Genomic DNA, 16,700 nt, shown 5'->3' with positions numbered 1-16,700 from the left:
TTCTTCCCCTTGGTTCCTATGGGTGGTTCGCGAGATTCACCGTACACGAGCGAATAAAATATTCGACGTTTGTTTGCCGTAAACAAAGAGAATGAATACGGCCGACTTTCCTGAGAGTGAAATTTCGATTTTCTTCTTTTCGGTTTCCGTTTGGTCGCATCTTTCACTTATATTATTCATTTCATTTTATTTATATTATTTATCTTATTTTATATTATATTATATTGTATTATGTTATTTATATTTATATTATTATTATTATTATATCTTATTTTATATTATATTATATTATTTATCTTATTTTTATTTATCAACTGTATTCGTTTAAGTATAACGTATATATCCAATATAGTATGTATTTATAATATATTTACTACGTGAATTTCAAAATTATTTGAATATACTTGTATTATATTACATATTATATAATGGTAGTTGTTGAAGTAATTCAATATACGAATGGAAACTTCAAATTAGAGTCAAAATTGAGTTAATAGTAACTTACATAGCTCTTATATGGGTTGTAGACGCATGATATTGATATTAACATTAAATACAAAAATTAATATCTATATAATTTATATAATTTTCAATATTTACATAAATACATACACGTATTCGTAATAAATTTAACTTATAACAATGAAACGATTCAAAATTCGAGAAGAGAGACGAAGAAATAAAAAAATATATTATTTATAGTTGAAACAAAAATACGAAGCATGAAAATTCTCGTTTAATTATTCGACGTTTCAGAGAATTTCTCTTCTCTTTTTATTTTGTTTATTTTTCTTTCGGGGAGGGGGGGAAGTCCTTTCTTTACCATGGTATTTTAATTATTCCCTCGAAAACAGCGAAAATTCGTTCTTTATTCCGTAATTTGTATAATATTATATCTCTCCTATTCTCTTTGGAGTTACCTCCAACTGCTGTTTCTTTCGGGTTGTTGTAAATTTTGTTGTCCGAATGGTACTTGGGAATTTTTTTTAACTGTATTTCCTTTCCTTTTCAAGTCTTATCTTTAATTCTCCCGCCTTCTTTCCCGCAATTCTCTTTGACTTTTACAATTTCTCGCTGTACGTACGCGTTTCATGCACTAGAAAACAGGCATGTTCCCAGACGCCCGTGCAACGGGAAACTTTAATTTAGGATTTTCTTCAATTTGAGCATTCGTGCTGCTTTCAGTTCTTAAATTAATTATTGAAAAAAATTTCACTTGCTTACTCTTACGTATGCAATTACGCAACTATGTTATTATGAAAATTTATTATTAATTTCATCATTGTTTTTCACTGGTACGATGGAAATTTTAAATAAATGCGCAAACTTCTCAAATGGTTCAACTACTATTATAGAATTTCATTGTTATTACAAAAATTAATAATTATCCTGAATCATTGTTATAAAAATTTTCCATCATTCTTCAATTCGATCGTTCCAATTTCATTGCTAAGGTGTTATTCCTATCGAAAGGCTAAACGTCCAATCTTTTTTACCTTTTTTATCGAAAGATGCGATGGAAGAAACAGTTCTGAAAACCGGTGCAGCCGTTCAATATCAAAGAAAATGGGACGAGATTAGAGACAGAGGCACGAAAAGAGTTAAGGTCACGCGAAACAGTAATTCAGATGACAGGAGACGCTTGCGCGTTAACCAGGCCGATGACGATTAAGAAACCGTGCCAGCGTTTCGAGATTCAGATGACGTTGATTAATATTCGCGCGCGTGCGGCCGCGTTTACGGAAGTCGTGGAACAGCTGATTTATATTCCCGTGTCCGGATACAGCACGCAATTCCGCTTCAGGAGAGCTTACCAGCGCGCCATTAACAATATTCGGGTCACGCGACTTCTTGCCTTTGGCGTTGTCGTTGTTAGTTATCGCAAGATAACTAGAATGTAGCTAGTAGATACTATGCAGGTAGTGGCGATCTCCGACAATGTCGCAAACTTCGACTCTCGGGAAGCCGGAACTGCTTTTAGGTTGTTTCTTTTTCATCGATTACGTTAAAATCGGGATGAAATGCAGATAAGAGGATAAGGAAATGTTGATTTGAAAAATTGCAACTGAGGGAGAGATTAGTCTCGAGGTGTGCTTCGAGATATAGTTTCACGTGATGTATACGTAATTTTCGTAAATAAATTAATTTATGTTAAATGACGTAAAATTCATTGTCAGTTCGTTTATGAGATACAAAAATGGTACAACGTATAATACATTTACAAAGTACATGCATGTATAATATATTATACGTAAATGTAAATTAATATATATATATTTTAATTTGTTTATTAGTTTCTGTCTCTTTCATTACTATTTAATAGATAAAACGATTGTTGAAATGAAATTGTAGTTTTATTTGTAAAATTATCGAAATTTCTCGGCAATTATTATATACTAGAATGACACTTGAAAATAATCTTTCGAAAATAATCTCGATTCTATTTATATTTTTATCAGGAATATTCAAGACAATAAAGATGAGAATTGTAGAAATTTGTAAATTATAAAAGTTAATCGTCAAACACCCGAATGTAATTCACATTGAATTACATTCATTTTGAATTATTTAGCCATTTCTATTAAGCAACATTTGCTTTCGCTAAAATTGATTTGAAATTTCACGTCTTTTTTACAAAAGGATAATTATTACACATGTACTCGCATTGTCACTAATTAACAGAAATAAAACGTTTACTTCACTCGCAGACTCATCGAAATAAAAAGTATTCTTGAACAACGAAACATTTCATATAATAATTGATTGAAGAACGAAAAGTCGCATTAATTATGCGCCCGTGAAGTATTTAACTGCTCGTCCGAACAGTTTAATTTTCACTGTCGAAAAATAGACGGACCCTATCGATTATTTTCATTGTACGTTGCATAATACCGTTAATTGCGAATGCGCTGTCGGAATCGCTAACACGTGTTACGCGAGCGAGCGTAAACCGCGTTTTATCGGCCATCTAAAATTCCGCACAGTAAATAATTCTAACGCCAATGAAACCGGTGAAATAAAATCCGCTAGCTGCACGGCTCGCTGTGTGTACGGCGAGCAATTTCAATTAATTTGTCAAACTTTTAAAAAAAGAATTGTCACACAATGGGCAGCACAAAATTTCTTGCTACCTGTTTCGAAACTACACTTTTATTTACACTGAAATTATTCTACTTGTTTGTTGCCTATCGTCGACTTTTCTCAAAAGACGAATAAAAAAGGTAATTATTCGTTTCTGAACTTTTTGAACTTTTTTTTTTGGAAAATTTAACGATTCCAAAAATCTACAGAATATGATAAATAATAATAAATATATAAAATATATTCAGATCGGAGCACTTGTATTATATTTACCAAAAATGAGACAAAATTTTTATCTAGATCCCATTTTCTTTGATTGTGTTCGTAAAAAATATAAAATTCCATAAATAGTCTGGTTTCAATATTAAAAAGTAGACTGACTGTAGTATCACGTTTGTAATATAATACCAATAGGTACCAATAGTAATATGCAATAATATAATATATAGTATAATTGGTATGATAGGTACCAATTATTGGCACACTTCTTCTACTTCGTCTATTCCTTTAGTATTTTCTCCCCATTCTTTTTCTTCCCCTCGCCATTGTACGATTTGATTTCCGAAACCTGTCTGCAATCCTACACTCCCTCGTTGAAGTGCGCTATTCTCGCGGGTTTTCAACAATTCAGTCGCTATTCAATGGGAGCATTTGAAGCCCTTCGAGTCTTAACATGTACGAGAAGTTCTTTCGTCCGGACGTACGAAAATTGAGGCGACAGAGAATAGGAAAATAATATAAATTTCGAGGTTCGAGATCAGGAAGGATGTTATATTTATTTCCCTCGAAGCAGTTTCTTCAGGCTTTTCAAAATTCTCGGTCGCAATACTTCCAGTAATTAATTAAAAATTAATGAAAACAATTTGAAAACACGCGTAAAAGTTTAAAATAATTAAAATATTAGTGCACAGGTGTACAGTTTTAGTAAGCGAATATTAATATAATATTAAATTATAATAATAAGTAGATTTATGCATTTGTAGGATATTCAAAAATAACTATTAATATTAATAATACTGTGATACTAATATGTATAATATTACATTGTTACAATATATAATAAATTAATTGACAATTAATTATTGCTATATTAACTAATAACAACAATGAATTTATGAACAACAATTTTGTTCTGCACAAGAAATGGAATGTTAAACATTGAAAAAAATATTCCTCTTTTATACTCACAGTATCAGTATCTTCTTAATAAGTGCGACAATAATAATCACAAGTTCATAAACACGTTCATAAGTTGTTTCTGATCTCATCCTCGAATGACGAAACCGGTATCAGCCTCCACCATCTGTAACAGATAGTACAGAATTAATAAGTTTAGGAGAGAAGATCTCCAATGCTGAAGTTTAAAAAATTACGGAAATTAGAAATTTATGAATTCCAGATTTTTGAGAAAAATTTTAGTCGAGATATAACAGCACAATCGTACGAAAAAATGTGATTTCGCTTCTTTCAAATAAATTACGATATATAAAGAATTATATGAATTTTAATTATAAATTTCTTCTTAATAAACGTTACATCCATCATCACAGGCCCAACGTTTGACGCTCTTTTAATATCGCACACGTGAAATCATAAAATACCGATACTGAAGTAATGAAATTAACTAATTAATCTACCATCTACCTCTGAAATATCTAAAATCAATTTCAATCAGTTTAGATTCAATTTAACATCGAGATTAAATGCGATAAGATAGAACGAATTAACAATATGGAAACATTTATAATTAAAAGTATCTAATACACGAAGAGAGAGGGAGAGAAGAAAAAGGGACGAGAATAAAACCCGTGCTCGAAATTGCTGATCAAGTTCTCTTGATAGTTGAACACACTTAAGGACAGCAAACCTATTAGCAAACCTATTGATCGACAAACGAGCAACGTGATAAACAACTCATTGATAGTCATCGTGACAAAGAGCGATCTTAACGGTCAATTGATACAGTAGGAAGTGGATATTGCCTCGTCAAGCTTTATCGACAGTTTCTAGTATTCGCTTAACTATCGAGGTCTCTTGTGTGTGTGTGTATATATACATGCATATATACATGCACACGTGTACATATAGATGCATACCAGCAAGCGTCAGTTCGTCGCATGATTGCGAATAAGTAGAACGGAATGTCTACGTCTGCCGTTTGCTGGACTCTAAGCTACTAGATGACCTAATGCTATTCGTATAATGTATATTGAATCATCGTGCCATCGCAACACGAGAAGTAACGAAAGTCGACCGAGTGTCAATGTTGACGATGTTCGAGCTTCGATGTTTAAGAACGCTTCTGGTCATTTAAGAACGGTCATTAAAAAAAAATTTTACGTTGATTTTTGGAATTTTTTAGTGTGTCTTTAGAGTTCTTTCTTTCTTTCTTTAATTACAAAAATTTCTAACTTGAATTATGATTAAGTTGAATAAGTTTAAATTGTTCGACAAACTTTTTGAAAACGTTAAGCTTAATTAAATTTATAATTGTGGCTCTTGACTCGTTTCTTTTTTTTTAATTACATTTACTTGCTGTTAAATTGGAAATTTTGTAAAATTACGTTGAACGAAATATTTTACAATTTATTACAGTTTGTTAAATATGGAAAATGAAATTAGACGAGAGAAATTGAAATTATGTTATTAAGCTTCTTACAGTTTATTTAATGTCAACAGACTTTGAAGTACTGACTACTGATGAATAAATCGTTTCAAGTATTCCAAGAAACGCAAATGAGATTCTGACGGATTATCAAGAGAAATAATATTGCTATAAAGATTCAGATAATCACTCCCTTGTATTTTAGCTATTGAAACTAATTTGTTTCCTTCTTGAAGAGTATTATTTCACTATTTCGAAAGTTATCACGCGAATTCATTCCATCTCACTAACACATTAATTTCACAAAATTTCATCAAGCTTATAAATTCATTTAAATCCTTTATGAAAAAGGATGATCATTGATAAAAATTGATATAATTTATCAATTAAACGTATTCCACACCCTGTACTCTTAAATGAAGAATTGTCAGTTCGAACAAATGAAATGAAATGACAATGTCCACGGAATTCCGCAAAAAGTAAATGAATAAAAATTAGTGGAAACGAATAATTTTCAGTATCAAATCACGAGAGTGAATTGAAATAAAATCTAGAGTAGAGAAAGGGATATCCTATCGAGTAGAAGAACAGAAGAAAAAGAAAAAAAGGAAACATCCGTGAATTCCATATCCGAATGAAGTTTCGCTATCCTGTAAATCTCGATAGTTAATATAAATCGTTGTTGTTAAATAATTACTGCTCTCGCAAGCGATCGAACGGCAATTTATTAAGATTTATGTCATAAATGGAAAATGGCTTGTCATTCGTCGGGACATTGATTCGTCGTATCGGGACAACGACTCGTCGAAAACAACCGTACACGAGAGAGAGAAAAAGGAAAAAAAGAAAAAAAAGAGAAAAACGACAAAGAGATGAATCGTCTTTCGATGACTCACTTTTTTTTGCCTGATCGTAAATCATTGAACCTCGATCGATATCCGATTAACTATTGGCGTCCGTAATTCAGACAGATACCTAAATCCTTCCTCCCACTGATTTATCCTCGATAGATACGGCCGCGAATGTCTCGTTCTTCAACCTTTGTCTCATATCTCTCTTTCTGTTCTTTCTTGTTGTTCCTGTCGCGAGTATATACACGTATTTATAGAGTCCGAACGAATAAAGTATAAAAATGTCGAGAAGAATTTCTATTTCCGACGCTCGTTTTCAGAGAAGATATTTCAGATAAAATTTTCGAACAAGCTCAGTCGAGTTTGGAAAAAATTTGTAAAAATGTAAGATTCTGCATTCGTTGAAGGAACTCTCTGTTTGAGCGATGTTTCTTTAGAACTGCTAACGATTGAAGCATAAAATTAAAAAAAAAAACATTAAATTAAAAGAAGGAAGAAAATCTTTACAATATGATAGGGTGCACGAGTTTTTATTTATGTATTTTACGAAGACTCATTTAAGTTTCTAAAAACACATTGTTTTATATCTATAAAATGTTTTATATCTAAGAAAAATTACCAATTGGTCATTTTGACCATTTTGGTAGTTTCAGTGTTAATTTTGTTTCATGAATTTGCCATGAATAAAAATCCACAATCCACTTGTTAATTATTTTAAATTAATCAGTGACGATAAGAGTTGACGATGAGAGAGTTGGATATGATGTATTTGACGAAAAATTGAGAATTTCACAATTGAATTGGAATTTTGACGTGTATTTCAGCTGTGAATGATCTATGGATCTCTTACGCTCGCAGCTTATGCGCATAATTCTCCACGATATAGCACTATGTTAATGTAAATTCTTCATAATGCGCCATTACGTTAATCTTTTGCAGTCTCGCGTCGCAAAAAACGCTCGAGATCCAAACATTTTTATTTCAATTTTAACCAGGATGAGAACACGAAGTTTTCGAAATTAAAAATCATTAGAAATTTAAATCATAATGTTATGGCCAGACATTGCATAGTCAAGAAGCGAAAACAATTTTTCACTGTTATTATTAAATTTTCTTTTCATTATTCGCGGCACGTAAATGGCAAAATAAATTCGAAAATATTCGACAATGTAATTATAAATTCGACAATTTGTGATTATAATTTCCTGTTCGTTGGAAAAATATATTTCAGAAGTAACAATTAAAATTTCATTAAAAATTAATGATTTTTCGCTCCTGTATCTATATCTACATGATATTGAAAGTAATTTACGTATTAATTTATATGAAATACTTACCAACTAGGTTATTTTCAGTTCCTTTGAATCCGTTCTTTTCCTCTTGTGCCTCTTTTCCTGTTTTTCTTTATATAATTAAATAAAGAATACCTTCAGTGTAAATACTTGAGTATTTAATTCAAATTCTATGATTTGTCATCGTTATTTCAGAATTTATTAAAAAAACAGGAATACGTCCAGTGATTGATCGTGATATTTTACGATTTGCTGTAGAAACGGTGATTGATCATTACAGTTTACAATTTATTAAAAGACCAAGGCTGCATGCTGAAAAATATTTTAAAACCTTTCCGCTGTATAATACTACATGTAAAAAATTACTTTTTAACTGCAACCATAGTTATTCATTGTATCGATTTGGAATTATTTTTAATATTCGTTCACGTGAAAATGGCGGCGAAATATTAAATAAATATTCTTGAAACTTATCTATCATATATATTAAAAAATATCGAAAATTACTGTTCAATCTTATTTTCTTTCCGTTTTATTTATGTAGAATTATTAGATGCAGGTGTATGGATATTCCTCAGATATTCTTATACGCCTATAAATAAAAACTTGGAGCCACTCTAGGGTTGACGAGGAGACGACGGCAGAGTATTAAATAAACAAGTTATAATATAAAGATCATTTTCAAATTTTATTTCTTCTTTTATTTTATTTAGTTTCAATGTACCTCACATGTATCTATCTACGTCTAATATAGAAATATCGGTTTTAAACACACACATACACACACACACACACACACACACACTCGTCAAATATTAAAAACTCATCATTACTACCAATTACAAAAAACTTTCATTTATTTCCTTTTCCTGTTTCATTCGTTCAAAAACTCATCGTAATTACCAAATCATTCCTACTAATTATAACCACGTGATCATTTTATTTACTCGAGACGACTTTTTTTTTTAATATATCTATTCTACGTGTTCATACACACCTGTAAACACCTGTTGTTCGATAAAATATATTGAAACGCATCGATGAAACAACGTCGTTCTGAAATGAGAGTGGAAGGGGAGGGGGAAGCTCCACGACGCGTGACCTTGACTCGCAGCCAGCATCGAGCCGTACTGTATCAATCTAACACGGACAATTCTCTCTCTCACTGTTTGCAGATCGGCAATATCAACTCCGACAGCTGCACGATCAACAACAACGACGCTCCTCGAGGACCGAGCACTTGTCTTCGCTGGCGACTCGTTATGGCAGGGGCCGCGTCGAGACGAGAATACTGCCGCGGCGAAAATGCTGCGCGTAAAAACGATCAGCGGACGATTGTCGCGCGAACAACGAGAGCCGCGATAAACCGAAAGGAATTTAACTGTTGAGGAAAGGCCCGGCTCGCGCACAAAATTATGTCAAGAGCGAGCGAAGCGGTGAAGGGAGAGGAAGAGACGATGGAAAAGGCGCGGTTCGTTCCTCGATTTAATTAAGTCTAATTAAGTCTAATTAAAGCTGGTCGGTTTCGCGCGACGTGTGTTCGATTCGATTGTGATCCAATGAGTACTTTCCTTCGTTTATTTTCTTTCTTGTTTTTTTTTTTTTTTTTCAATTGAACCACTCGTGATCTTTGGATTTTAATTCTAAACCAATTGTCGATAGACGGAGATTCTGAGATTAAATTTTTCGGGGAAGAGATTTTTATTTGATTTTCCTTTCCTTTTTTGTGCTTTCTTCTGAATCTTTTTTTGTTGGTACAGTAAAATTATATTCGTATTGCATGATGAATCAAAGAATCAGTTGGTTTCATTGATTTTATAAAAGTCGATGATCTTTACTTCAACTCGAAAGCTTGAAATATCCTTCGCTCTTTAAAATAGAAACTAACTTCCTCGTAAACTTTTTCCAAGGAGTAAGAATAATTGTGACTTTGCTGGAAGAAAAGATACTGATGAACAGAACGTTCATTCGCTCGAGAAGTTTATTCCTTTTTGAAATTTCGAAACTTTGAATTTTTTTTGTTCAAGTGAATCGTTTAGAGCTCGCGTTCTCGATGTTAATTTTAATTGAAAATCCCGAAACTGCTGCTTTAAAAATGATTCAGTCGATCGTTGCAGTTGAATGTCCAAATAATCTCTCCGGTGACTGGATCGTTCAGAATATTCCGAGTTTAAAGAGAAAAGGGACAATCTTATTTCAAATTCAATTAAATTTTTTATACCGAGCTACAGCAATTAGTCCTGTACAAACTTATACCGTTAACCTACTTCCCGGACAACCGAACTCGAAAATTAATTAAATTTCTAATATCTTTATTCTTGTATATTTCGAGTTTCGAACCTGTTATTTCCAACAAAATTCCCATTACTTCTAAATTATGATGCGTTTGTAAATCCTTCCGTTATTTCTAAATTCAATTGAATTGTCATTTAAACTATTTCATTTGTAAATTTCAAATGCAATCTCATTCTGCAACGGTTATATAAAAAAAATTCGAAAGAATATCTAGTTTATTTTATTCCGTTTGACTCTTTTAATCACATTGATCTTGCCACGGGGGCATAAATCTTGAATGAATAATCCACAAGAATCACGAATCTCAAAACACGTCGTACGAACAGTATGTTGATTTAACCTACATGCTCGTAAATCTGCGTGTTAGCAGATTTATTCCGAACCACTCAAATTATCTGGAAACGAGCACTGCCATCCAGCACTGCCTTTTACAAATTATATCTAATAATAATTAGATTACGGATTTTTATACGTTTATAGGAAAAATTCGCAGAAACACAATATCAAAAATTTGCAGTGACACAATATCAAAAGGTGTATACGCGAGATAGTGCTTTTTATAACACTTATTAGTACGTAAAGCCTAGATTTTACTATTTTAGTTGTTACTGTCAAAAATATGAGTTCGCATAAAAATTCACCGTCTGCTAATAAGTTCTTGAAACTAGGTAAGAAGAAGAAAGAGAAAGAGAGAGAGGAATTTCAAAGAAGTACTTCTTTTCACTTTTACCATTTTTTCTTTTCCTTTTTTTTTTTTTTGCCTTTGTTAAATCTTTCTTTCTTGTTCTTTGTAATATACATATATATATATACATACATACATGTATTCGATACATCAATTTTATGCATTTATTTTATTGTAATTCCTTTACGATTACGTTATTCTTTAACAATGATATGCGAGTGGCGTGGAAGGGTATCAAATAAATAATAAACGAAATTTCGTCTTTTCATTCTCATTCCTAAACTCACCCCAATCATTCCCAATTTAATTTTCGATTCAACCCTTGTGACACTGACAATCGACAATTTTGTAATTTACCTTTGTCCGATCCTTTTGCTAATAATAAATAATAAACTACGTCTTTCTTGAATCTCGCGAGCCCACAACGATCCACACTCGATCGAATCCTCACGAGTAAAAATGCGTTCAATCTCGCTCGAGAGAGGTGAAAGTTCAGAAGAACGAAAGTATTCGTCCGGTTTTCGCCAAACGGAATTGCCAGCGAGAGCAATTCGTTTAGAGCGGCATCAACGATGTCCCGTTTTAATCAATCGACGACCGAACGTAATTACAAACGAAATTACACGTTGCTCGGTGTCCTTATTTCTGGCAAATTTAGCGATTTAACGCGGCTAATGGGCGTGTAACTCGACAATAGACGCTCGATCTAATGCAGCCAATACCCCGTGCGCTAATGATAGCCAATTATACCATCATACGGGACCGTGTTGTTCGCCACCGTTTATGGAAAGTACGTGCACGTACCCAGGATTAGAAAGGGATTGCAGCACGAAAGTAACGTCATTCGGAAACACCGTGATCACGTCATTGATGAGGCAACGAAACGATTGTTTGTTCAAGGTGTGAAACTGAACATTGAAACACTTGTAGAAGAAGATGAATGGGGATACATGGTTCTTTATTACCCATTGTGAAAGTGGAAATTGAAACGTTACCGTTACACTCGATTGCTATTAAAATGTACAGATTATGTGTAGGCTATATGTGGAAGAAATGGTAGTTGCATGTAAAGAAATGAAACGAATTTGTTTATATTATGAGACAAAAATTATTATGTAGTCGCAAATTTGTAATTATATTTTATGTTCAATCGTACTGTGTAAATTTTTGATATGTTTCGTTAGATGATGTTGTGAAGAAATTATAGTTACAAACATATGAAATTATAAATATGAAAGAATTAAGAGGAAATTTAATTACAATTCTGAGATTACAACTATCATCTTTTATATATATATATATATATATATATTCTGTGCAATCTATGCATTTTTGCAGTATCAAAATAAAACTGTTCAAAAATTATTATTATTTTTATAATTATTTTCTATTTTAAAATCATTACTATTATTATTATTTAGAACGTGTTAGAATTTCAAAAGAAATAAATGATTCCCTTTTGATTATATATATTTATATTACGTTAGATAATTAAATTTCACAGAGTGAATAAATTTTCTTTCCCGGAAATTAAAATATTTATGCTCGTATCCCTCGCGATAGAGATCAATACTAAAATTCGACTGAATTAAAAATCACGAAACCGAACAGTTTAATCCTCTGATCGAACAACTAAAATTGCACATTTTTACTTTTGATATTCAATACTTATCGCGAATTATTATGAATGATATGTATATTTTATAATGCAATATAATACAATATATTAATGTATTAACAGAGTCTTTATCGCGTAAAGTATAGTTTATGTTCTATTTAATTGTATTGTACGTATTTATATTTATATTGTCGTAAATACAACCATTTATATTGTAATTATATCGCATGCTGCGTATATAATTTACACTTTTCTATCGTGAATATTTCATCGTAACAAGTATATAGTATGTACTTGCCCTAACATCTCTGAGCGGTAGTGTCCATCAGACGATTGTGTCGCGAACAATCCCGTCCAAAGCGAGTGATACATATTTCGTAACGAGATACGAAGGGTTTCCGAGAGAGAAAAGCCAGCCAGAGGGACCGGGCCAAGGAAAGACTACGGAAACGCGGTTTCAGAAACGAAAGGATTACTCGAACAGAGTGAATCCAAAATTAATCGCCAACGGTGAGCAGAGCTGTGCAATATCTCGCGGAACGTCGTTAATATTTTACCAGGAAATTTTCGTGTATCTGCGAAAGGAAGCGTCAGAGGCAAGCAAACCTCCTCGTTTCCTCTCGGGCTGCCGGCTTTCACGTTCCACGCGAACCAAATTCGCGTATAGTAATGCACAACCGGTGTATATATACCAGCCGTAGTTCCAGACGATGCTTCTGTCATCGCCAGATTCCTACTTCGCTGAATAACATTGTCGCGAAGGTAGCGAATGCTTAACAAGCGCTAGACAATAGGCTATTAAGAACGAAAACCGTCATGGCGAGCGACAAGAGTTGTATGTACCTGGTGAGACGGTTAATATCGGCGCGCCAGTGGCTCTGCTTCGCGTTTCCGATTTCCGAATGTTTTCTTCTCTCTTGATTCCACTCTTCTCCTTGTGATCCTTCTGGTTCATTTCTCTTTTTTTTTTTTTCTTTCTTTCTTTCTTCCATCCGATGCTTATTTCTGAACGATACAGTGACATTCTTGTTGGAGAACAAATAATCGACATATAACTTAGGAGTTTATATCAACAGAAATTCACTGATTCTGCTGTCTATTTCTCGTCCATATACATTTGTATTATATAATGGAGATTCAGGTCCAAACATGTGGATTCGACCGAGATTTATTCGATCGTTCGTTTAATCAGACACTGATTGAAATTTGGCTCAGATAAATAGAGTTTTATATGGGTTGCTTTTTATTTCGGTTGTTGGCTAAAATAAACCATGTTGTTATTTTGGCTGAAAATTGATTTGTCGAGTTACGATCGTTTTTTTTTTTTCAGGAATTTCGTTTACTTATCAAAAAAATATTGGTAACTATAAAAATAAATTAATTGAATATCCTATAAAAGTGAAAAGTAATAAAATACTATTCAATTCTCTGTAATTAATAGAAAGAAGTTATTAGTTAATTTTGTAGCTCCGATTTATATAAAAATAGTAAAGTATATGAATCATCGGTGGAATATAAAACACTTTTGCTTAAAAGTACTGTTTACTTTTTAAAAGTAAGCTAACTTCCTTATACGTTTCTCACGAATAAGACAATTCGATTTTTGCATATAATTAAATTAATGTTTCAGCACCGTAAGGAAACGATTAATTAATTTAATACGTATTATTCTTTTAATTATATTACATACTTTACAATAATTATAAATAATACCTGTATTATCATAGTCGAAAGAATGAATATAAAATCAGTATGAAATTTACATTAGAAAGAAATATTATGTTATGTACTTCGTTGAACTTCGTGATCCTTTCTCGAATTACGAAGCAGTTGAATGAATGTAAAATTATCATTGGTATAAAATTCAATTATTCGAAAATAACATTGACTGTACTTTCTAATCACTGTTCATGATGGAAGTATAAGGAAAAATGATACATACATACATATCTCATCGAAATCTCTCTTGACTCGTCTCCTTTATTTCGTTTTAAAAATTACGAAACCTCGAACGCAGACAACGCAGCTTATCGACATATTATAACTGAAGGTATCACAAACTTTTTGATGACCTCTAATTACATTTACCGTATATTGTCCCTATGTTCAGCTAATCGGTAATCTCGATTATTATCCCTCGCCTCGTGGGCTTTGATCAGGGGTTCAACAAGGGTTAATTAACCCTTAACGCTTGACACAGTGACGTGACACACGTACATCAAAGGGTTTGAATATAGCTCGTATCTTTTGTAAAAAGATTTCGAATTTCCATTCGAAAGTTTCCAGCAGTTTCGTACAGTTATGTTCGAAACAGCGGTTACACTTTATGGAAGTTTACTCTCTCTCGTTGCTCGTAATTTACATAGAGTGTGCTTTAATTTTTTCGAAAGTTCTGAAATATCCTCTCAGACACTTCTCTCGGAAAATGTAAATTCATTTAAGTTCCATTCAACTTCGAATAAATTTCGAATAGCTTTCGGGAGTGGGGGGGAGGGGGGAGGGGGACTGGAAAAAACTTTTCAAATCGTTCGGGGAGAATTTCCAGGTCGCGGTTAGTTCGAGAACCATTATGAATTTACATATTTTTTCGATTAACCTAATTTCATTTTAATCGAGTCGGTGAAATACAATATTCATACATATCGCGTCCTGAAAACGGGAAGTGTTATGTGAATATTATGCTCTCGTCGAATGTTCATTTACATTGCGTTACTCGGTATGATCTAATCTTTGAAACGTTTTAAACTTTTGGAAACACTTAGGCGCAGATATTTAGATATTTCAAATATACAAATATAATTGTATTCAGTAATTATTAGAAATGAAACGTGTGAATGTACAAAAATATCTAAATGTTGAACATCGAAGTGTTACAGAACTTAAAAGTACATAGTATTTAAATATTGAAACGTTTAACGTAGAAACGTCTAGACTACATTTAAACATTCAGAAATATTCAAATATTTAGATATTCAAAGAATGAAAATATTTAAATACTCATCCACTTGAAAACACTTCCATGTTTCAGTAAAAAAAAAAAAAAAAAAATTCTTGCGAGAAAATTACACTCGAAAGAAAGCACGCTTGAAATTCCACGATATTCCAGCTTAAGAATTAATCGATCATCCTCTACTTCCCATTCTCGATCATCGTTCTTCGTACCAATACTAAATCGCGAGATTTCTCTAGCTAACTACCAGGTGTTCTCGTTTCTTCTTTCTTCCTGTGTTCTTAAAACCGACTTGCCGAAACATTTAGACCCGATCGCCGGAAATGCATCGTGCAACCTTCGCTCCAATCGAAGATATACAGTTCGCCGAGCGACAAATGACACGGTGTACGCGAAAAAGAAAAAACGAGAGGGGAAAAAAGAAAAAAAGAAATCCGGCCCTTCAATTTTTCGCCAGTTTTCAACCGGTTCGTACAGTTTAGCCGTGCCTTTCGCCTGTCAGTGCAAGGGTACAAAGGGTACGGAGAATTGATACCGATAGTCGATTTTCAAACGACCATTTTACAATACGTTTCCTGAAAGCTCTGGGAAATCGTTTCGACGCACGCGGAGAGATGATTGCGTGAAACGTTTCCCCCGTAAAAGGGCCACTCTCGTGTAAATGACTATCTTCGAGTAAACGCTGACAACTGAAATGAAAGTTACTAAATGGACGGAGAATTTAATTTTCTTGCTTTCGTCGGGCTGAATTCTGCCGGAATTGAAGTTAAAACGAGATGTTGCAAATTCGAGCGGAGCAGAGTCCCTCCATTATTCGTGTATCTTGTCCTTAAATAGCGTATATTTTGGAAAATAATCTCCTGACAAATATTCCAATATCATTAATGTAAACATCGAATCGAATGAATACTGAAATTGTAGTCACTTTAACCATCAAATCGGGTGTCATTAGGTTGTAGATTACTATTGTATAACTTACGTTAGATTACTGAAACTTGGTAATATATTACTGAATACTACTTGAAAATATTTATTAGGAGATTACTTTACAGACGGCTATTGTATAATGCAATTTATATCAATCGATTGCTGGAATTTATTTGATTTTGTCTTGTTTTTCACAGTGCCCATCTATATTCAAAAATGCAAAGATCTACTGCTAAATATGTCGATCAATTAATCGACCGTGAATTTGTAGCGCGATTCAAAAAGTGATTTGATTTTTAATTCATTTTACGTTGATTTGTGCACACTTAGGTGGAACAGTCTCACTACTCTAACACTCGAAACTTTCGAATTTTCTCAAAATTTTTCTTGCCATTC

General features: G+C 32.9%; 2 protein-coding genes across 2 annotated transcripts in view; one reads left to right on the top strand and one right to left on the bottom strand.

The window, feature by feature from the left end:
- Positions 1-11,064, top strand: part of LOC122534892 (fibrillin-1-like) — a 106,411-nt gene extending 95,347 nt beyond the window's left edge. Inside the window, exon 21 of the mRNA XM_043665950.1 lies at positions 9,005-11,064. Within this exon, the coding sequence (XP_043521885.1) occupies positions 9,005-9,147 (143 nt within the window). The 3' untranslated portion in view covers positions 9,148-11,064. The remainder of the gene's footprint in view (positions 1-9,004) is intronic.
- LOC122534914 overlaps positions 4,238-16,700 on the bottom strand; it is a 102,504-nt gene continuing 90,041 nt past the window's right edge. Inside the window, exon 14 of the mRNA XM_043665996.1 lies at positions 4,238-4,384. The gene's annotated coding sequence lies outside the window, so the exon portion shown is untranslated. The remainder of the gene's footprint in view (positions 4,385-16,700) is intronic.

The sequence above is a fragment of the Frieseomelitta varia genome, unplaced genomic scaffold (genome assembly GCF_011392965.1).
Source record: "Frieseomelitta varia isolate USP_RPSP 00005682 unplaced genomic scaffold, Fvar_1.2 scaffold_648, whole genome shotgun sequence".
NCBI classification, from domain to species: Eukaryota; Metazoa; Arthropoda; class Insecta; order Hymenoptera; family Apidae; genus Frieseomelitta; species Frieseomelitta varia.
This window is presented reverse-complemented; position numbering and strand designations above follow the sequence as displayed.